Source organism: Rana temporaria, chromosome 9 (assembly GCF_905171775.1).
Source record: "Rana temporaria chromosome 9, aRanTem1.1, whole genome shotgun sequence".
Lineage (NCBI taxonomy): Eukaryota > Metazoa > Chordata > Amphibia > Anura > Ranidae > Rana > Rana temporaria.
Window position 1 is genome coordinate 18969978 of NC_053497.1, and position 24471 is coordinate 18994448.

Below are 24471 nucleotides of genomic sequence, written 5' to 3' on the forward strand. Positions count from 1 at the left end.
ATTTATGATGGGTAGAATGCAGTGGCAGCTGCTCCATTTGGGGCGCCGCCACCCTAATCCTTTCGCCCGGCCCCTAATCTCCATGTAGGCTACTGGACGCATGGATTTCAGCATCCTGATCCCACCCAGTTGTGTATCAATTGCAAATTAATGTCTTCCTGCTTCTCCTTCCGGACAATCAGAAAGCGGGTCCTGATATCGGATTGGCCAGGAGTTTTAGGACTCCTGGCCAATTGGGTCTCAGGGCCCACTTCCTGTTCGGCCGGGAGGAGAAGCAATGGCCACGGCTCTTCCCTCGGCAAGCTGGAGTGAAGAGCAGCAGACGGAGTGGCAGCAACAGCTGCTTCGAGTAACCCTACTCCAGATCAAGATGCTGGGGGGATTTTCTGCTACCACTGGCCACAGTCCAGCCCCCTAAATCCTGAAGGAGAGCAAATTGGCCCTTTGTTTATGAAGGTTTGGGGACCCCTGTACTAAAGTAATCAAAAAGCCTTGCAGCTGACTCCATGTATAGCACATTAATGATGGACATTTATGCTCACAATAGAAATAATCAATCTGAATTAAACAAACCAATTGATTGGTATTCCACACAGGTAAAAGTGGATTTGAATGGCTAGCTGGAAGATATATTGATTGCATCTCAGTTTCCACCATGCAGCCTCATAATCTGATTGATCAAAATACGATCAGATTCACAAACAAAGCATCTCAGTGCTACTGTTCAAAGCAAAACAATCATTGGCCCTGGCCAATCAATATAGTTTGATCGAATCTGATCTAAATTAAGTCTAAATTGATCAGAAGGGAATTTATGGCTATTTGATTATTTGCTGATTCGATCATATGCATTGGGCTGTGCTGGTTAGCCCTGCCTAATGTAGTAAGTCCTATGATTTCAGTTCAGCGAAGAACTCTTATGCCGCGACGTGATTCTTGTCAAGCCTGCCTTGCATACACACGATCGTGAGAAAAAATGCTTGGGCAAAGCACAGTGACGTACAACACGTACGACGGCACTATAAAGGGGAAGTTACAATCGAATGGCGATTGGGTTGATTAGGCCAATTTTCCTTCTCATAACTTGCTTCTGAGCATGCACGTTTTTTTGTCGTTAAAGCCCACACACGAGCGTTTTTCGCGAGAAAAAACGACGATGTGAAAAACGAAGAGAAAAAATAGAGCCAGTTCTAAATTTTTAATGCCCATTTTTCTCGTCAAGAAAAATGCTCTGGAGCCTACACACGATCGTTTTTAATGACCAATTTTAAAAATGGCATTTTTCTCGTCATGAAAAATGGTCGTGTGTACGCGGCATTATTCATGAAAACCCTTCTAGGAACATGTGGCATGATGCCTCATCCTGGTCTTGCTGCAGGGTATTTATAAAGTGGAAATCAAAAATGGAAAAGAATATTTAAAAAGCCATATTGTGAGTCAGCTAAGTAGGTCAGAAATAGCCATTATTCCAAGAATAGTCATAGTGGGTATGTATATTACAAGGCTGAGCATGACATCCCTCACAATTATCCCAACTACATATACTTAGCCTAGGCATGATTTCAAAAAGGTCATAGTATTTAGGATGTAGTGGTGGCATACAAAATCAGGCAATACTGTTTTAAAGATGAATTTTAAGAATGCCATTTAGGCCTTATTCACACGAGCATACAAACGTATACACCAGGGGCGGATCTAGGGGGGAGGGGCAACAGGGCAATTGCCACCCCCGAGAAATTTATTTTAGTTGCAGATTTTGTGGGCGGCTCCGTTGCAGCGAGTGAGCGGTCAGCTGGTTGGCTCTGTGGGTGTGCGGGAGGCTGGCCAATCAACAAGCCCAGGGGAGCAGAAAGATGACATCATCTCTCACCGCCCGTGCCTGCTTTGCATCCCTGCAGTAACTTCCTCCCTCACTGTGCAGGCAGTAGAGAGATTAAAACACCACCTTAGCAAGTGACAATCCGCAAGGTGTGGCAGGCAACGTGGCAAGTGACAATCCGCAACGTGTGGCAGATGACATGGCAAGTGACAATCCGCAGCGTGTGGCAGGCAACGTGGCAAGTGACAATCCGCAACGTGTGGCAGGTGACATGGCAAGTGACAATCCGCAGCGTGTGGCAGGCAACGTGGCAAGTGACAATCCGCAACGTGTGGCAGATGACGTGGCAAGTAACAATCCGCAACGTGTGGCAGGTGACGTGGCAAGTGACAATCCGCAACGTGTGGCAGGTGACGTGGCAAGTAACAATCCGCAACGTGTGGCAGGTGACGTGGCAAGTGACAATCCGCAACGTGTGGCAGGTGACGTGGCAAGTAACAATCCGCAACGTGTGGCATGTGACAATCCGCAACGTGTGGCAGGTGACGTGGCAAGTGACAATCTGCATCGTGGCAAGTGACACACTCGGGGCTTCCACTGATTCGGCATTATGGTGAGTTGAACTATTTCATTCTATATACCAATGTAATTATAGAAATAATGCGCTAACACCAGTGATTTCCCTGATAAATTGCCCCCCCCCCAAAAAATAGTGCCCCTCCCGAGACTAGACTCTGGATCCGCCCTTGGTATACACCCCTACAAAGGGCCATGTTTGCCCGGACAGGATGCATAGGTGTTCTGTGCATCTGCTTGCAGGCAGTACCTTTCATGTAGATTTGGGCACAGCATGGATGCATGTTGCTGCATGCATGTTAAATTATGCATTAACTTGTTTTGCATTAAAGTGGTTGTAAACTCTATACTTTCACTTTAGCTCATTCTGATCTACAGTGATAAGCCTGCTGATTGCCGCCTGTGAAATTTCACTTACTGTAACTGTCTCTTCATAATCCGTCCTGCAATCTTTAATGATGTCACCGACACCTGCGCAGTCAGTAGTTTTGTTAACGGCACGCTATGTGTGCCGTTTCAATAGCCTCTGCGTGCCAGGTTCATTCCTTCCACTAAGAACGCCACAGAGGAAGTCTCGCAATAGTGTGCCCTCCTCCACACCTTCCTGGTTCTTCCCTTGTGACTGTAAAAGACGTCACACAAGGGGAGTGAACCAGAGTATCACACAGACGTCCATAAGAGCACACGCGATTGCGCGATCGCGAATGCACGAGATTTAGCCAGGGAAAGAAAAGAATGATGCCCACTCAAGACCCAGAAATCAAAAGTAAAGATGGCGCAACCGTTCCCAGAAGAAGATCTATTTTATAAAAGCAAAAAAAGTATCTCCCAAATTCGTTTTAATATGTTGATTGATAATATGTAAAAAAAAGAAAAGAAACAAAATCTGGGGTTTATGTCCTCTTTAACCACTTAAGACCCGGACCTTTAGGCAGGTTAAGGACCAGAACAGTTTTTGCGATTCGGCGCTGCATCGCTTTAACTGACAATTGCGCGGTCGTACAAAGTGGCTCCCAAACAAAATTGGCGCCCTTTTTTTCCCACAAATAGAGCTTTCTTTTGGTGGTATTTGATCACCTCTGCTATTTTTATTTTTTGCGCTATAAACAAAAATAGAGCGACAATTTTGAAAAAAAAACAATATTTTTTACTTTTTGCTATAATAAATATCCCCCAAAAATATATAAAAAAAAAAATTTTTCCTCAGTTTAGGCCGATACGTATTCTTCTACCTATTTTTGGTAAAAAATATCGCAATAAGCGTTTATTGATTGTTTTGCGCAAAATTTATAGCGTTTACAAAATAGGGGATAGTTTTATTGCTTTTATTATTTATTTATTTTTTACTACTAATGGCGGCGATCAGCGATTTTTTTCGTGACTGCGACATTATGAAGGACACATTGGACAATTTTGACACATTTTTGGGACCATTGTCATTTTCACAGCAAAAAATGCATTGTTTACTGTGAAAATGACAATTGCAGTTTGGGAGTTAACCACTAGGGGGCGCTGAAGGGGTTAAGTGTGACCTCATCTGTGTTTCTAACTGTAAGGGGGCGGGGCTGGACGTGTGACATCATTGATCGTGTTCCCCTATATTAGGGAACACACGATCAATGACAGCGCCACAGTGAAGAACGGGGAAGCTGTGTTTGAACACAGCTCTCCCTGTTCTTTAGCTCCGGGGACCGATCGCGGGGCTCCAGCGGCGATCAGGTCCGCGGGTCCCGCGGCCAGCTTCGGACCACGGCAGGTACGTGCTTGTGCCCAGCCGTGCCATTCTGCCGACATATATCTGTAGGAGGCGGACCTTAAGCGGTTAAGTTCCAGCGGACAAATCCGGTCGTCTGTACGGCCTAGCGGATATTTATCCGCGGAGATTCCTCGGCCCGATCCATTTCAAGCGGATATAAATTTCTTAGCATGTACAGACTCACCGGATCAATCCGTCCGCTCCCCCCCCTCGCATGCGTCGTAATGATTCGACGCATGCGTGGAAGTACTTACCTTCCAGCGTCGCGCACGTCGCCGCGTCATCATCGCGGCGACGGCGCGACACGTTACCGCGGATGAATTCTGCGCGGATTTTGATCTGATGGTGAGTACAAGCCATCGGATCCAAATCCGGAGGAGGAATCTCCGCTGGAAACGGTCCGGCGGACCGTTTCCAGCGGAGATCCCCTCGTGTGTACGGGGCCTAAGAGTGATTTACTTAAACAGTGATCTAATAAACAGTAAGCTAATCAACTTTGATTAGACTGGGAATGTCTACCCCAGACAGCCCAGCAACAAGATGCACAAAGTACATTACACATGTGGTCTTTCAGGTGTTTGGCTTTCACTTGTGTAATCTGTCCACTAGTAAAGTCATCATAAAACAAAACTCATATAATGTTCCAGCAGTCGGAAAAGGTGGAATTAATTTATCTTCATAGATTTATTGAGGGATACTAGAAATATTTCTGTCCCAAGCGGAGAAGCCTCTCCAACCCCTTTTGCAGGAGGGTCACCATATTCCCTCTGGCCATTAACCTGTACAAGATAATATATTACACCTTTTCATCCATCAGGGTGATGTGCAGTGTTAGTTTTCCACCACACATAGCGCTTTGCCTTTATGCCCAAAAAAAAAAAAATGTTGGTCTCATCTGACCAGAGCACCTTCTTCCACATGTTTTCCGTGTCCCCTCCCCCACATGTCTTCTTTCAGACTGCAAACAGGACTTCTTATGACTTTCTTTCAACAATGACTTTCTTCTTGTCACTCTTCCATAAAGGGCAGATTTGTGGAGAGACGACTAATAGTTGTCCTGTGGACAGATTCTCCCACCTGAGCTGTGGATCTCTGCAGCTCCTCCGGAGTTACCATGGGCCTCTTGGCTGCTTCTCTGATGAATGCTCTCCTTGCCCAGCTGGTCAGTTTATGTGGACGGCCATGTCTTGGTAGGTTTGCAGTTGTGCCATACTCTTTCCATTTCCGGATGATGGATTAAACAGTGCTTTTGGAGTTGTTCAAAGTTTGGGATACTTTTTTATAACCTAACCCTGCTTTAAACTTCTCCACGACTTTATCCCTGACCTGTCTGGTGTATTCCTTGGCCTTCATGCACACAACAATTTTCAGATCAAAAAACATTTATCGTTTTTCTTCCACTTCACAGGTATGGCCTATCACATAAAATCCCAATAAAATACTTTTACGCTTTTGGTTGTAACATTACAAAATGTGGAAAATTTCTAAATTCTCACCATTATTTGGCTGAAAAATTTCAGCCTGCCTCCTTCGACAAAAGTTGAGCCGCGTCGATCTTAAAGGGCAACACTTGGAGTGAATTTTGGTTGATTCAGTGGGAATAGGCTTAAATTCGTTCCATGTATGGCCAGCTTAATTTTTTTTTTAGCTTATTTTTTCCCCACAAGACAGTTCTGCCCAGACATCATGGGCCCTGCTCCATTGGTGGTTGGCCACCACCAATGGAGCACATCCCACATTTTAGGAGATGCTGACCTAAACAATTTCTTATTTCATGTATCAGGCAGACTTAGGAACATCACTACTGGAAATGTTTGATTCCAGCCATGTACATAGCTCATATAGCCTAACCAACAAAATTTCAAACACATTTTCACACAACTATTTGAGTTCTTGGCAGCTATTGATTCAACAGCTGGCTTTCCAACTCAAACCACTGGGAATTACATCCAGCACAGGCCGCTGATGGGATCACGAGGAAAGAAAACACAACATCGATGGAGCAAATATTCACCGCTACCCAACTTTGGCTTTTGCCCTCCTTAAACACAAAGTGGCCAGGTGGAAAGAAACCATAGCTGTGATCTTAGGCTAAATAATGGGGAGTAAAGTGTCATTTTCCGTGTGCAAGCAACAGCTCCATGAAAGGGGCCGTGTGCAATGGTATAGGATCATAAGGGAAAGAAGGAAATCCGAAGAAATGAACAGATTATAAAAAGAAACACTGCCTTTTAAGCTGCTGTCATTTGTATTTAGGACGTACTATATATTTGAATGTGTATAGAATACAGTATATATATATATTGTGATATGGGGTGATTAAGCTCAATGGTATTTGCAGTTTTTAGAATTGTGCCAGTTTGAACTGATCGATTTTTAAAGGTTTGCAAACCCACTATCAAGCCCCTTTCTCATGGCCCGTGGTGGGAATGAGTGCTCCCGCTACGTGATTTTTAGTGTTGCTCACGAATATTCGCATTGCGAATATTCGTTACGAATATGGCATATTCGAATATTCGCGAATAACTCGAATTTCGCGGCCAATATTCGCTATTCTGAATATTCATATTTTTTCAATTTTATTTTTAAAACAGATCACATCCTAGTGATCTCCATCGACGTCTAAAAGCATTGCTGGTATGATTAGAGACCCTGGGCCGAGTAGCTGAGGCGATCCTTTTATGTTGCCGAATATTCGCAATCGCGAATATTCGATTTCCGAATATTCGCGAATACTTTCTCTGCCCTTCTTTTACATCAGAGCCAATCAGAGTTCTCCTACCACAGTTGTCATAGGAGAGAGTGGAGTGTTTCTGTGCGTTTTTCCAGTGTATCACATCTTCAAAGAATTTTCCATCTTTTGTCCCGTGTCATCATCATTTGCATTTCACCTCTTTAATGAGAATAATAACTGTTTAACATAAAGACATTTAAGAGATGTCAACGTAAACGGTTTACTTGTATTTTCCAAATCTATGGTTATTCAATATTTATTAAACTAATCAATATACAAATTGGTCAAAGTAAACCCTCAAATCTATATAATAATGTATTTATTTTATTAATACCTTGTTAGTTGCAGGGTCCATTACGTAAAACCATACTTTTTCCAAAGGGCAGGTGAAATTGAATGTTTCAAAATTTCGCAATCAATTTCGCATTCGCATTAGCGAAATTTCGCAATCAGTTTCGCATTCGCATTAGCGAAATTTTGCAAAAAATTTTTTTTGATAAAATATCACGAATATTCGATTTTAGCAAATATTTCACGAATATTCGGCTATATATTCGTGATATATCGCGAAATCGAATATGGCGTATTCCGCTCAACACTAGTGATTTTCAAAGAGCGACTCACATGCAATTTTGCGTGTCACATAGAGCTAGCCCATTCACTTAAATTCCCTATTTAAGTGAATGCGCATTTTTCACCAGAAAGCAAGCTCCTTCTTCTTTTCAAGTGACAATCTTCACATGATTTTTAAAGGTGCAGTTTCAGCTTTACAAAGCATTAGAAACAAATGAAAAATATCAAGCCACTTGGCTCTGTTCAGCAGCATGGCTGCTCTCATCTGTAGTCTCCGGGACCACGGGCCCTTCAGGCTCATTCTGCATTAGTTAGAGCACCTTACTTCATGGGCCTTGCTGGAGACCTGCAGGCCATTTGGCATGTGTGTAAGGAGTTTCCTGTGTGTACGGAGTTTCTCCTACATGGAGTTCTGTAAGTCGGTCACCTATCCTGGATGGAGCACACATCTATCTCTCTACACAGGGGCTCTGTCTGCAAATGGGAGCCTTGAGCTATGGTCAGGTCTGGCTTATAACAAATCTGCATACCTGTGCACTCAAATGCAGTGGCGGTTCGTCCATAGAGGGCGCTGGAGCGCCGCCCCCTCTGGCTCTCGCCACTGAGTCTAATAACATACATTCATGCATTGCATGAATGTATTGTTATTGTTGCCAGCTGCCGCTGGTCTATTCAGAGATGGCCGGAACTTGAGCGCCGGCCACCTGAATAACGGCAGCTGGTTGGCTGTGCGGAAGTGCCTATCAGAGCCAGCGGCTCTGATAGACTTTCCGAGTACAGCCCTCGGCTCCCGGATGTCTTATACTCAGGACATACAGGGGGTGCGTTCCTTGGATAAGACTGACGGCTGTCTCAGCCAATCAGGTTCCCCGATTCTGGTTATCGGTAACCTGATTGGCTGAAGCGTCACCAAGGTGGAAGAAGACATCGAGGGACGTGGAAGGAGTAAGGTAAGTGCATTTTACAGGGCACAGCGGCGACAATGGGCACAGAGGCGACAAAGGGCACAGTGGCATCAATGGGCACATTGGCGACAAAGGGAACAGTGGCATCAAAGGGCACAGTGGTGACAAAGGGCACAGTGGTGACAATGGGCACAGTGACATGCACAGTGGTGACAATTGGCACAGTGGCGACAATTGAGGGGCACAGTGGTTGCGTTTGATGGCATGGCACAGTGGTGACAATTGATGGCACAGTGGCTGCGTTTGATGGCATGGCACAGTGGTGACAATTGATGGCACAGTGGCTGCATTTGATGGGCGCAGTGAGGCTGCAATTTTTTTATTTTTTCGTTTGCGCTCCCCCAAAAAATTTTTAGCACCAGCCGCCACTCACTGCTCAAATGGCCTGCAGTTCTTCAGCAAGACACAAATTGAAGGCTTTGTCCCACCCAAGACACTTTGAAGCCTTCAAGCTCCAGGATCCAATCTGGGATTGCTATTCCTATATCGATAAGTGTCACAATAAAAATATATATACATTTTTCTTTTCATCTATCCATGTACTGGATTTTTCACCTGGTCCCATGCCAAGTGCAAACTTTTACATAGGGAGAAAAATTCCGTAACTTTCTGCATGCATTTGTGCTAAATTCCCAAAAGTTTACCTACCCACGAAACGATTCAAAATCGTATGTGTTCTTCTGTCGATATAGTTTGCGGGCAATTTTTTTTATGCAAGCCTAAGCACTTACCTTTCTCGTTCCTGCGCTGTCAAGCTTCTGTGCGTCCCCTGGCACTTCAAGGATCTTGGCTGTAAAATGACCCCCCCCCCCCCCCTGTTCCTGTGAAAACTGTAAAATGTAGGATTCTTCATATTTTTTTGTAGCAGAGCCATAATAGATAGAAAGGATTATTCTCCATAGAAGGCACTTAAACTACAATAAAAAACAGAAAGGGGTTTTAAAACTGCCATAAGAACATATCCAAAAAATTAAAAAATTTTAACCACTTAAGCCCCGGACCATTTCGCTGGCCAGAAACCAGAGCACTTTTTGCGATTCGGCACTGCGTTGCTTTAACTGACAATTACACAACATCCTTTTTTTTCCCACAAATAGAGATTTATTTTGGTGGTATTTGATCACCTCTGCTGTTTTTTATTTTTTGCGCGATAAACAAAAATAGAGCGACAATTTTGAAAAGAATTCTATATTTTTAACTTTTTGCTATAATAAATATCCCCAGAAAATCTATAAAAAAAAAACGATTTTTTTTCCTCAGTTTAGGCCGATACGTATTCTTCTACATATTTTTGGTAAACATTTTTTTGCAATAAGCATTTATTGATTGGTTTGCGCAAAAGTTATAGCATCTACAAAATAGATTTATGTCGGACACTTTTGACACATTTTAATAAACATACACTCACCTGCTCCACGTTCCAGCGACGCGCCGGCCAGGGCCGGGTCTCCCCTCCTCTCCCCCCCTCTCCGGCCGGCTTCTTCATTCTGGGCACCCGGCCGTGACAGCTTTCGGCTTCACGGCCAGGCACCCACTGCGCATGCGCGAGCGGCGCTGCGCCATCCGATTGGAGAGGCGATCGCCTGGGACCTGTCACGTGTCCCAGGCCATCGCCTACAGGGAGGCACTTTTTTACTAATGGGTGTTTGATTACCACCCTAGGGCAACTGTAATCATAAACATAACTACAGGGAGGGGCTGCCAAAAGGCGATTAGATTATCCTTTGCAGGACCTCGGCGGAAGGAGAAAGTGGGACAGGAAGTCCCACTCCTCCTGAAGCCCCACCCCCCTCCCCCCCCAAAAATATTACAGGAAGCTGTGATCAGTGTATCCCCGCGGACATCGAGTCCGTGGGACCCGCGGTCGGACTCACGGAGCTCGCGGTGCGCGTCCACAGTGCTGCTTCTTAAAGGGGATGTATATATACGTCCATCTGCCTGTCCGTGCCATTCTGTCAACATATATAATCGTGCGATGGTCGGCAACCAGAGTTGCTGATGGTGGCGATTGGTTTTGCTGCATCCCGGAGCCACGTTGTGACCCGCAGATCAATAAAGACTTGAAAGGGGTTTTAACACTTCCATACTCTATCCCAAAAAAGGTTAGGGTTTACATACATTTTAAAGATATGCTTTAAAGCATACCTTTGTTGGGTTCTTGTTTATATTTCACAATTAGCAGAAACCCAACACTTTTGAATTGAGGTTTTTTTAACAGGCAAGAGTACCTGTAAAGTCTTTTACACTTACCTCAAGAGGTATTTTTATCATAAGTTGAAGATCTCTGTTCCGAATAATATAATACTTCTACTTGATTCTGATTGGCCACCGATTAGAAGTCGACAATAAGTCAGTACAGTGGGAGTAGCCTCTCCCACTATCCACACTGTCTCCCTTAAATGTCTAACTTTAGGCATCAGTCTGTATACCAGAGTTATTTTGAATGTAGAATATAAATTTAAACTGTTCTTAGCTGGTGTAGCATGTTTAAAAAAGAAGTACCTGCAGAGTAAATGGAAGTCCCGAAGGTACAGCCCGAAACTGATTGCGGCTAAGACGAAGGTAAATTAGCTTCTTTAGTGGCTTTAAAGAAAGAGGGGAGACATTGCCATCATGAAAACCATTACCTTCCATCTCAAGATTGAGCAAATTGCTGAGGCCTACAAGAAATAAGGCACATATTAATAAACAAATAATAAATGGTGTGTCAGATTTAAGGAGAATATTATACATTTATGAGTAACATCTACACTGAGAATGAGTACCTCCTGCAGTAACCATCCCACACTTAAAAAAAAAAACTGGCCTACATTCTACTTTCAATATGCAGGAAGTTTGGAAGTGAAGAAATTCATGTTATTGGCTAAAGCTGCAAGCTTCTGAGACCAGTTAGTTCCCTTTTTTACCATTAATACAATTGTATGTTAAGCCTGATAAAGGGACCTAACAAATCCCAAAAGCATGCATCTTTAGAGGGTATCTACTGAGCTGGCCAGAACTACTTCTTAAAGCGGGGGTTCACCCTATAAAGAAAAAAAAAATAAAAAATTTCTTCTAGCATAAAATTCGGCATAGTAGCGCGAGCTACAGTATGCCTGTCTTAATTTTTTTATCCCCGTACTCACAGTGTAATCGTACATAGAAGATTCCGACTGCCCACTGGGAATGGGCGTTCAAATCCAGACGGAAGGTGATTGACGGCCGGCTCTGGCGCGCCACGCTTCTCCGGAAATAGCCGAAATAGGCTTGGCTCTTCATGGCGCCTGCGCATAGTCTGTGCGCAGGCGCCGTGAAGAGCCGAGACCTACTCCGGCTGTCTTCGGGGAGCGTGACGTGCCAGAGCCGGCCGTCAATCATCCTCCCTCTTGAAAGGAACGCCCATTCCACGCGGGCAGTCGGAATCTTCTATGTACGATTACACAGTGAGTACGGGGATAAAAAAATTAAGACAGGCATACTGTAGCTTGCGCTACTATGCCGAATTTTATGCTAAAAAGTTGTTCTGCAGGGTGAAACACCGCTTTAAGGGAGTCTATTTCCACATTTTCACACCTCCTATTGTGAAGAAGACTTTTTGTATGTGCAGGTTCCATCTCTTTTCCTCCAGATGTAAAGAGCGTTCCCTTATCCTTTGTGATGACCTTAAAGTGAATAACTCAACACCAAGTCCACTATATGGACCTTAAAGTGAATAACTCTACACCAAGTTCACTATATGGATTGGACTGGATTGGAATAAATGCTTATAGAGCGCTGAATGCGAGCTGTGAAACTTGCGTCTAAGCGCTTACCAACAAGCTGGGGGTATCCAGTTCCCAGGAGCAAAGAGAAGAGACTAGGACATCTAAGTAGAAGAGGGGAACAAGCAAGAAGTAAACAGAAATATAAAAAGAAGGGCAGGGAGGGGGGGCAGGACACAAGGAGCCTATCCCTACTCCCTGACCTTGGACCGCAGCCTCCTGCAAAGAGCTTGGATGGTGTCTATCCGTAGGCTTGCGAAAAAAGCAGTGTTTTCAAGCCTTTACGGAAGGCCATCAAGGAGGAGGATGTTCGGAGCTGATGAGGGAGCTGGTTCCAAAGACAATGGACCATGGACTATCTATGTATTTATACTTGGTGATCATTTCCCCCTTAATGACCTCTTTTCAAGATTGAATACATCCTCCTGTCCTCATAGCTCCTCCATGCATCATATCGTCATAGTTGCCCTTCTCTGCACTGTCCCTAGTTCTCCAATATCGTTTTTGTGAACTGGTGCCCAAAACGTAACTCCACCAAACGTTCTGCAATAATTGATGACTAATACAGAACAGTACAACTTTTAATATGAAAATATTGGGAAAAAAATGTAAAAGGAGAATTCGTTGTTTTTGGTATGGGGCTCTTGGTGCTGACAACTATTGAATTCTATAGTTTCCATAAGTAAATTGTACATTACGCATTCCTTAACACTACACCCTTCATTACCTGAACACTTAAGGAACCCGCCTAAATACCACCACCACCACACAAAAAAAGAAAAAAGAAAAAGAAACCTGCCTAAAGTGAGCCATTAGCAGTTAACATCCCCATAACACTTAACCTTTAACTTGATCTTTAACATTTGACCTCTTCTCCAACCCTACAAGTTAGCTTAACTCCTAATGGAATTATTAATTACTTAAAGCATGGCCTCTGATTTGCTCATGCAGGGCAAACCAACAGGTTCCCTTAAGTGCAGTCCTCTTCAGTTCAACGTACTCATTTTCCTTTCAGTACCCTGCTACTCTATCTATGGTAAGAAAAAGAAATACTCAATATTTACTAATATGGGGAGTATATGAATTGCTCCCCTTTCTCCCAAGTGACAGAGCTGTGGCTTGGCAATTCACTCAGACACCCCGCAATGAGTGAGTGAATAACTTATATAGCGCTACAAATGCGAACCAAATCGCCTCAAGGCACTTGGTATCCATTTCCCTTCTATTTTGCCTTCAGAAAAGATGGGTCTTGAGTTTCTTTCTGAAGGCCTGGTCATTCTCTTCCGTTCGTAAATGAGTTGGTAATGAGTTCCACAGTCCCGGTCCTTGGACTGCAAATCTTCGTTCTCCTTTGCTCTTGTAACGGGCCTTGGGGATTTGTTGTAGATTTTGGTTGGCTAATCGAATAACACAATTGGGGTTTTGTTTTTTTATTTTCCCACATAGATATTGGGGGGCGATGCCTTGTACACACTTGTGCGTCAGGCAGAGGGCCTTGAATGTGATTCGGTCCTTTACGGGCAGCCAATGGAGGGACCTCAGGGTGGGGGAAATCGATTCCCAGGGTTTTTTGCCTGTTACCAGTTGCAGACGGGCAATCTGGTATTTTGGGAGGCCTAGGTACAGGGAGTTAGCATAGTCGAGCTTGGAGTTTATTAGTGTACCTACTACTACTGCGGTGTCTTTTTTCAGAATGAAGGGCACGAGTCTTCTTAGTAGACGCAGGAGATGGTGTGACCTGCTGAATCTGATTAATGACCCAATTTGAGAATCCATTGTCATGTCGGAGTCAAAAATTACTCCTAAACTTTTGACTTTGGTGCTAGGGGTAATGGTCTGTCCAAATATCGGCGGGGGCGACCATGTCGTCCTGGCCGATCTCTTTGTGTTTGCATGGACCAGAAGGAGTTCTGTTTTTGATCCATTGAGTTTGAGGTGACTCTCCGTCATCCAGTTGGCTATCAAAGTGAGGGATTTTTCTAGTCCTAGGTATTGGTCTTTTTTGTTGTTTATACAAAAGTAAAGCTGAGTATCATCGGCGTAGGAATGGTAGAGTAGATCCTGGTTACTGATAGTTTTGAGAAGTGGGCGAAGGTAAATATTGAAAAACACGGGCGACAGGGGGGAGCCTTGAGGGACTCCACATGTCAGAGTACGTGCTTCTGAAGTGAACGGTCCTAGTTTCATTGTCTGGGATCGATTTTCCAGAAATGATGAGAACCAGGGTAGATCTGTGTCTGCGACTAGCTACTTCTGTGAGGTGTGTCAAAATAAACACTAAGGTCCAGCAGTATCAGAAGAAAAGATTCTCCTTCGTCTGCTGCCTCGAGAGCATCATCCCATATTTTGAGAAGTGCTGTTTCCGTGCCGTGACCTGGACAGAAACCCGATTGTAGTGGGTCCAGCAGTTTAAGGGTGTCTAAATGCTGTTGTAGCTGTTGCACTACAACTTTCTCCATGACCTTGGAGAAGACGCTGAGACCTGTTATGTTATGTGGTTCTTTGGGTCGAGATTTTTTTTTTTTTTTTTAAATGGGTTTTATTACTCCCTGTTTTAGGGAGGTCGACACAATGCCTTTCATAAATGATCGATTTATGAGCTGCGAAGGTCGCAGGTGCCAATATCTCGGCACATTCTTTCAGCAGTTTTGTGGGAATGATGTCATTTGGCGCTGTACTGTCCCACAGGCTACCGATGATATTTTTGGTGGAGTCGATGGAAATGGGCTGGAGTTTAAATATTATAGATTGAGGTATATTTATAATATCATCACCTTTTTGATTAGTAGGGACGGGGTTGGTGGTTTTATTTTGCTGAATTGTTTCATGGATTTTATTGATTTTGTTAATGAAAAAATCCGATAATTCATTGCAAAAATCTTGAGTATCATGATCGGAGTCTCTAGGCAGGCTGGATTCATGTTTTGGGCGACTAAGTTGAAGAGCTCACAGGGACGATTCAGGGCTTTTGTGAGGATGATTGAGAAGTGTTCTTTTTTTGCTTTGAAAATTTCTTTGATATTTCTTCGTGATTGATTTGTAGATTTTGTGGGTTTCAGTAGCTGGGTTTCTTCTCCAGGTACCTTCCGCTCTTCTGCGTTCTTGCTTCAATAGTGTGAGAGCGTCATTGAACCAGCCGGAGTGTTTTTTTTCGGATGAGCGTGTGAGCAATGTCACATGTGAGTGGAAATTGACATATAATCCTCATTTTTCTTCACTCCTCTTAGCTGAATGTAGAGTTGGGGAAGCAAAATTAAGGTATACTCAGCTGCGGAGGGTGACAGTTAAAGAGAAACTAAATATTAAAGCTTTGTTAAAAAAAAAAAAAAGAAGGAAGGCAGAGGGCAAATGACTAGTTGCCAGCATTGCTTGTGGTCTGCCTGCAGATTATCTTTCTCCAATACCGAGGTACCATGCATTCCGCACTGTGTCTCTGAGTAGAGTCGAACATCTTGGTAGAGGCAAGGTTTTGCTTCCTCGTGTCAGAGCCTACCAAGGAGAACAGTGAACCGCACAGTAGTTACATAGTAATTATTTGTACAGGGGGGCAAAATGGTATCTCTCTCTGGAGTCCATACCTCTCCTAATACAAGAAAGGATTTTGCTCATTTTTGAAACTGCAGCTTGGCATTGCATGCTATTATTAAGCTTTTAATCTACCAAAACCCCCAGATCCTTCTCCACCATTGACTCGCCCAATTGTACTCCCCCTAGTATGTAAGATACATGCATGTTTCTAGCCCCCAAGTGCATAACTTTACATTTACGCACATTAAACCTTATCTGCCACATAGTCGCCCAATTAGAGCATTGAGGTCGACTTGTGAATTGGGGAGACATTCTCATAAGGACATTATTTCACTGCATAGCTTGGTGTCATCTGCAAAGACAGAAATGGTACTTTAAATCCCAGACCCGATATAATTTATAAATATATTAAAAAGTAAGGGTCCCAACACTTAACCTTGGGGTACACCACTAATAACCTTAGACCATTCAGCGTAAGAATAATTAACTGCTACTGTCTGAATTCAGTCTTTTAGCCAGTTTTCTATCCAAGCCTGTAGACTTTACCTTACACATGAGCCGTGTGTGGGGAACTGTGTCAAGGGCTTTGGCAAAATCTAAATATATTACATCCACATGCAGTCCCAGTGACTAATGGCATCACCAGATCTTATTCCACTCCCCCCACAAACTTTTGCCACCATTCTTCAGTTTATTCACCAGTTAAGTCCTGTGAGTCATGCTGATCTCATGCCAAAATCCTACAGCACTTAGATGTCAATACCAATGTCAAAGAAATGTGCACTGTATATCTTAAAGCCAACAACCTCGAGAGTAGGATTTGTGTACCTACCATGCAGTAGTTATCCAGTAGTTTCTTGGAGGATGAACACTCTTCCTCATGTGGGTATACTACTTCCAACAAAGTTTTTGGATGCTATGCAAAAGAGAAAAAGTGCCAACTCTCTCGTACACCTTCTCAAGAGCTTAGCCGTGGCTAGCACTTAAAAATTGGAGAAAGAGGACAGCTTTCCTAAAGAAACAAATTGACAATGGCAACAGACCAACTAAAAACAACACCTATCAGATGGGAGGGAGATGTCCTCTAATGAACCACTGGAAAAAGGATTTTATGGTGAGTATAAACATTTATTTCAGCATTTATTGGAAGACACCGTACTTTAGTCTTTACAGTTGGGGATGGAACATCAATTAGAGAAGAACCCCTAACAAAACAGCACAGAGTGGGGTTATAGCCACTAGAGGGAACTGGACAATTTTTTTACATTTGCATAGTGACTAAACTTCCTATAGGTAACAATATACCCACATGGTGAAGACTAGAGTGCTAGGTAGCTACAAATCTCCTGTTTTTTTTTTAAACCACTTGGAGATTTCAGTGTGCAAGATATTGGAACAAGACTTTCCTGTAATGGTTAGGTCTTTACAAAATCATAATCAGAGATGGTCGTGATTGTTTCATGCTCCATGTATTCAACCTGGCCCCCTTTTTTTCTTTGATAGTGTCCAAACCTCCTATAGGTATGTCCACACATTGAAAATTAGAGTGCTAGGTGGTGGCATGTCTTCTGTTGGATTTGTATATTGCCTTGGAGGCTCCAATGTGCAGGCTTTGGAACCAGAAGTTTCTAGACCCATTAGATGGTTGTGTCATCTTGAGATAATTGACACAATCATAATTGAAAAAAAGATGATGGTGGTATTTTCATGCTCCATTAGCTTATCCTAATGGTCTTGGGGGGGAGGTAAAGGCTCACACCACTCTAGGGAAATCTTATTATAGAAGTCTTGGAGATATGAAATGAACTTGTGACCAAAACCACAGGAGCCACCCAATCTGGTATCTTAGTCTTGTGTAACATGTGTTTGAAGTTGACATTTAGGCACTTTTTTTTAGTTTCCACCTTTATGCTGTGGAGCTCCACATGTGCTGACTACGGCACACGGCCTGCCTCAGAAGATGGGCCAGTAGACAAAAAGCATATGTTTCAGCAACAACTACATTAAATTCTGTCGTTTATTATGTTTAGAAATCACATTTCATCATAAGAGTTCTGTGCTATGTAAAAGGAACAATAAACTCTAGTCTGGAACATTTTCAGTACAGTCTGGGTGTTGTGAAACGCAAGATGTCACATGAGCACATGATAAATGACCGTGATATCTGACAAATGTCTTCAAGGCTCATAATAGTGTTGCTCAATCACGGAAAAGACTTGGCAGCTCTAGATAGCCTCCAAGTAAAAGAAGGCTTTCCAAAAGGAGAATGGATCTCTGGGTAAGAGCCATTTTTGTAAGCAATAAAAGTAAAAATTTAAACAACAGCAGATTCTCAACCAAACAAAATGTAACAAAGTTAATCGCTGAACAACAAACCAAGCAAAAGACAACAGCGAGAGACTACAGGGGTGTAGTCCTTGTTTCAGCAGAGGTGTACAAAATCATAACTTAGATAGATCAATGTCCATCTGGTAAAGAAGAATTACTCCCCTAAAATTATATTTTTTTATTTAAAGTAAACCTAATTTGCTAGGAAAATCAGTTTTATTTTCAGTTGAAAAAATTATAGCAAAGCGACACTAAGGACTTATACAAGGCGCCCACACATGTCTTTGAAAATCCTCCCCCTGCACATTCTGGGAACCCCCTACAACATTTTGTTAGTTTTAGTTGCAATAAAACTGTGCCATTGATGAAGGGAGATTGAGTAAAGAACAAAGGAAATTATCACACTTTACTATGCCTGAAATTAGTAGCTTTCTCTGTCGAGCTAACTCTAAGCCCTAAGGATCCTAAGAGCCTAAAACTAGTTCTTAAAGTTTTTATTGCTTGAAGGACCAAGGCATGACTTGGTCCACCTAGCCAAAGGGCCTGGTGGACCCCTGTTCTCATGGTCAACCAAGTACTAGGTGAGGGGGGCTCTCCTGAAGTCAGACCCCCCAGGTTAGGTAGGAAGGAACCCAATGGCTACACATCCTCCCCTTAGACTTTATGGTAGGCTCAAGGACTTACACCCCATATCCAATAATGTGTTTGGGCAGTAGTTGAATGCCTAAGAATTATTCTTGCACTGGGCTCACTTGGTGGCTTTGTCCTCTGCTGGCAATGCAGTTCTAAGCAGAGATTCTGAGCCCTACCAGCAATACACACTCATTACTTTGGTCTGTACAGTGCCTGTGTAAGAGGACTGTTAGAATGCGCCCGGCGCGCACACATGCGCATGCACACACTTACGGGCAACGGCAGATTTCCATACGCGCCAATGAGCATCGCACTGCATGCACGCGCAGGAGCACACCCCTGGCCACATTAGGCACCAGACGGCCTATTTAAAGGATGTTCTGACTTCTGACACATGCCGACTGGTCTTCAGCTGTGTCCTGATATTCTAAACCCTGTTAAACCTGGCTTGATTCCTGTTGATGAACTTTGGCTTTCCACGACCCTGCTTTTGGACTCTGATTACACTGATTACTGGTTCCTGATCCTGGCTCCCCATCTGACCTTGCTTATACCTTGATTACCTCGCTGCCTGCCTGTTACTGAACCCGGCTATCCTTGTGACCTTGCTCCTGTCTCCTTCTTGGCTCAACGCTTTCTACGAGTACCTGTGCTGGTTGTCCATCCTCTCAGCTTCCCTGGGTCCAGCTCCGTACCGGATGCTCTGCCTGCACCTCCAAGCCTGCAACTCCACTTAGAAGTTCTGCACACAACACTTACAGGCACTCCTGTTCCACCATCTGTTCTACCTCCAGTGGGGCTAGGGCTGGAGTTACAAGGGAGACTGACCTCGTCATTTCAGACTCCAACCTGATTCATCTGACTCCACCTTATCTGCAGCAAATTACGTATTCATTTGCTCAACCCTACTAGTGACATGAGCTATCCCACCATCTGCAGGTGGTAAGCCATTGAGCACTATACCTGGCCAATGACACTGACAGGTGACACCACTCAGTGAGCAGTAGCTGAATGCAGGGCCTAAGAATTGTTCTTGCATGGGGCTCCCTTGGTGGTTTTGTCTAGCACTGGCAATTGCAGTTACATAGTTACAACCAGTTAGTCTGGTTGAAAAAAGACAAGTCTATTTAGTTCAAACAATCAAAGGGAAAAAGAAAAAAAGAAAAAAAATGTATACAGTCCTATATATACAATACTATACCCAAAGTTGATCCAGAGGAAGGCAATGCAGTGCAGCGCTATGCAGAAATTATAGAGTCCTACCACACTTTGGACTAAACAAAGCCTGACCCATCTAAATCTACATGTTTTTCATAAATTACATATCTATTTTTGCAATCTTACTAGTGACATGTACCACCCCTATCTGTAGATGTTAAGTCAATGAGCACCATACATGGCCAGTGACTTGTACAGATTAATTTAGATATGAACAGCAAATATATTATCTAATAATATCTAATATAATGCTTTATAAAGGTCTGCCTTCTCATGAAGATGTATTTTTTTTGCATATTTGACTCCTCACCCCGGAAGCTGTGCATGCTTAGTTCTCGCAGATTATTATCATTAACTTTTAGTTCCTGGAGAGATGAAGGGAGTAGGGGAAGAGCCGACAGACGGTTACCATCCAAATTAAGCCGCTTTAACTTGGTTAAATTCTGAAAGACAAGAATTGACAATTTATGATGTAGTATTTGGCTGAAGGTCATCAAAGCACAGAAGACCTGCATTGCAACACTATGCAATAAAAATGCCTGAAAATGTAATAATATGGAAAATATTAGAAATAATATGGAAGAAAACTGCACACTCTAAGCGGTAAATAGCTTTACAAGCCATCACTGACCACTATCGCTGCAGACACAGTGGAGAAACTCATCCCTAAGGTTCACAGAAGCATTACATTCTTTGTCTAAGGCAGCTTGGTTTGCCTGTCCCACTCCCAGAGACCATTCTGTGTTATATTAGAGATTAGAAGGCTAGAAAACTGCCAAGGATTAGGGTAGCAGAGTGAGCAGAGCTGCTGAGAAAATGTGCTTCTGCTGTGAACTTTGAGGATGCGTTGCCCCACAGTATCTGTAGTTACAGGGTACAGTAAGGGCTTATTTCAAATCTATTCACTGCCTGTCAGTAGTTCAAGTAGTTGAACTTTAAAACAATAAAATAACTAATTCCAGACAATTGTTTTTAAATTTAGTCAGTTAAAGCCTAAATTTAGAAAAATAAAAAAATAAAAAAATCAGCACAAAGGACATTATTTGGAGTGTCATATAACCCACATGATTAACTATAACTATCAATAAATAGTGTATTACAAGCTGTTCATGAAGGGTATGGAAACCCCAACAATGCTTTCTTTTGGTTTGTAGTCACTATGGGATTTATTTTCTGTATTCTGCATACAAATCTGGTTAATCCAGCTGCCCTCTAGCTACCACTTCTTTCTATGTCCCCACTGCAGTTGGAAAATTTGCAGAGCAGTGTTGGCAGCTCTGCACGTGCTCAGTTTTCAGTGTATTTTCTACCCTGAGCATTTCCTCTCTATCACATCTGAGCAGCCCATGTGACTAAAAAGTCACACATGTGGGCGTATACACATTTGTAAATGACAGCCCACTCCCTCCCACCTCCATGCCCACTAACCAGCTAAACACAATAAGGGTAGGATGTTGCATCTTGATGGAGGCTTCACCACCCTGTCATTAAGACACAGGCTGGAGGGGCGTGACACCGATTGTGACTGGTAGAAATCCACCCACACCATGTTATTGCCAAAAATAAATAAAGATTTGATTTTAAATATATAGTTGTATGACAATTTTAACTAGTTGTCGACCAGCTGCCACAGTTATACCACAACAGGTTGGCATGGCTGCACGAATCACCGTCATGGGGCGCAATCGCCGCCGGCCACCCGCAGTTGTGGGCATGAGAGCCAGAACCGGGATTTGTGTGTTTAAACACACAAATCCCGGTTTTGACAGGGGAGGAGAAACAGAGCATCTGTTCCTACTAAGTAGGAACAACGATCTGGCTCCCCCACTAGTCAGTCCCCTCCCCTCACAGTTAGAAACACACCTAGGGAACACATTTAATCCCTTTAGCGCTCCCTAGTGTTAACTTCTTCCCTGCCAGTGACATTTACACAGTAATCAGTGGCTATTTATACCAAAAATATGTATAAAAATACATATTGGTCTAAACTGATGAAGACATTTTTTTTTTTTTGGGGGGGGGGGGATATTTATTATAGCAAAAAGTAAAAAATATTGCTTTTTTTCAAAATTGTCCATCCTTTTTGTTGGTTATATATAGTGCAATAACGGTAAACAGGACAAAGAGAGAGGGTGAATCTCCCTAACGGACACCAACTGACATCCATCTCCACTCTATCCAAAATGAGAAAAAAAAAAAAACGTTTTTGCATTATACTTTCATCCTTATACCAGGTATTCCTAATTCTGAAGGGTTGACAATAGTTTGACATTTCTTGAATAACTCTCCCATTGAAAATGTACTACTGACATTATTTTGAATTACCTTTTATTACCTTTTATTTCATATTAGAAAATATCTTTTTATGTTTGAAAATCACATTCTCAAATCCAGGGTGCCGTCATGGGCAGCTCCACTGCGCCATCTTTTGCGAACGTGCTTGTTGGTTAGCTAAAGGGGATTCGTATATACCCTTCACAGCAGTTTGACACAAACATGTATTGTTGATCTTTAAACCTTATCAAAAAAACTTCCCTGTCAAACAGTATTTTTAAAAATGTTTTTTTTTTTTTTGCATTGGTACAGGGCCTTCAGGGCAGTGCCAAGCTTCCAATGCCCTTTGTATGACAATGATAATCACTTGGGGCCAGATTCACATACTTTTGCGGCCGTGTAAGGTAACCCGGTAACGTTACACCGCCGCAAGTTTCCAGTTTTAGTGCCCGATCCACAAAGCACTTACCTGGAAACTTGCGGCGGTGTATCGTAAATACGTCCGGCGCAAGGCGGGCCAATTCAAATGGGCGTGTGCCATTTAAATTAGGCGCGCTCCCGCGCCGGACCTACTGCGCATGCTCCGTTTCGCAATTCCCGTCGTGCCTTACGCGCAGTGACGTAATTTTATCGAACGGCGACGCGCGTAGCGTAATTCCGTATTCCTGGACGGCTTACGCAAACGGCGTTCATTATTAAATTTCGACGCGGGAACGACGGCCATACTTTATACAGCAATACGATTGCTGTGTAAAGTTAAGGCAGGTCAAATAACGACTAACTTTGCGACGGGAAACTAGACTAGCGGCGACGTAGCGAACGCGAAAATCCGTCGTGAATCGCCGTAACTCCGAATTTGCATACCCGACGCCGGTTTACGACGCGAACTCCCCCAGCAGCAGGCCGCGGTACTGCATCCTAAGATCCGACAGTGTAAAACAATTACACCTGTCGGATCTTATGGATATCTATGCGTAACTGATTCTATGAATCAGTCGCATAGATAGAAACAGAGATACAACGGCGTATCGGGAGATACGCCGTCGTATCTCTTTTGTGAATCTGGCCCCTGCTTATTAGCCTTGGTCTTTTTGACCCCAGATCTCTACATAAAGAGGAATTGTCATGCTTATTTCTATTACAAGGGATGTTACATAAAAGGAATAAAAGCGATCCAAAAAAATAATAATTAAAGGGACAGTGTAAAAATAAAAAGTAAAATAAATCAGGATTTTTTTTTTTTAAAGCGCTCCCATCCCTCTGTGTTCGCTCGCAGAAGCAACCGCAAATGTAAGTCAATCATGTATATGTAATCAGTATTTGCACCACACATGTGAGGTATCGCTACAATCGTTAGAGCGGGAGCAATAATTCTGGTGTTAGACCTTCTCTGTAACTCTAAACAGGTAACCTGTAAGAATTGTGTCGCCTATGGAGATTTAGTTTGTCGCAATTCCACGAGTAGGCTCAATTTTAAAGCGTGACATATTAGGTATTTATTTAGTCGGCATAACATAATCTTTCACATTTTATAAAACAGTTGGGGTATATATATATATATATATTTTTTAAAGTCAGCAGCTACAAATACTGCAGCTGCTGACTTTTAAAATAAGGACACTTACCTGTCCAGGGCGCCCGCAATGTCGGCACCCAAAGCCGATCTATCGGTCAGCTGTCGGATACTGCCGCCCCCATCTTCGGTAAGGGAATCAGGAAGCAAAGCCTTACGTCTTCACTTCCTGGTTCCCTACTGCGCATGCGTGACTTGCGCTGCACTATCCCACTGGTCCCTGCTGTCTTCTGGGACCAGTGTGTCTCCCAGAAGACTGTGGGGGGAGGACAAAGGAAGTGGCGTAGATACCTGCTGGTGCCTTGGGTATCTATGCCTGGAAGTGGGAGCAAATACCTGTATTACACTGGTATCTGCTCCCCCTCACCCCTGAAAGGTGCCAAATGTGGCATTGGAGGGGGGGAGGATTACAAAAAGCGGATGTTCCATTCTTGGGTGGAACTCCGCTTTAAAGTGTATTTTTTCCAAAATAATTACATTTGCAAAACTGTTGTACAAATACCGTCTGAATTTGTCCCTACTATGAAAGAGAGGCCCGAAGCAAAAAATAGGCGAAGGACAGGCATGACTGGGCTAGCAGGGTAGTACAGCAGTCAGTGGGTTGATGGTAGTATGGTCACTAGTTATTCTAAGGGGCCTTAATTGGTGGAGGTTATGCTAGGGAGGGGCAATGACGGTTTGGAGGTGGGGTCGTGAAGTCTGAGGGGTACTTTAAGGCAAAAGGACGACAAAGAAGTTTCCCACCCTCCGACCC

At 43.3% G+C, this 24471-nt stretch overlaps 1 protein-coding gene across 1 annotated transcript in view; it reads right to left on the bottom strand.

Annotated features, from left to right (window-relative positions):
- The window catches only part of LOC120913158 (extracellular matrix protein 2-like), a 90659-nt gene that overhangs the window by 13835 nt on the left and 52353 nt on the right, over window positions 1-24471 (bottom strand). The window contains exons 6-7 of the mRNA XM_040322893.1: window positions 20181-20313; window positions 10926-11083 (exon numbers count right to left, since the gene is read on the bottom strand). Of these exons, the coding sequence (XP_040178827.1) occupies window positions 10926-11083; window positions 20181-20313 (291 nt within the window). The remainder of the gene's footprint in view (window positions 1-10925; window positions 11084-20180; window positions 20314-24471) is intronic.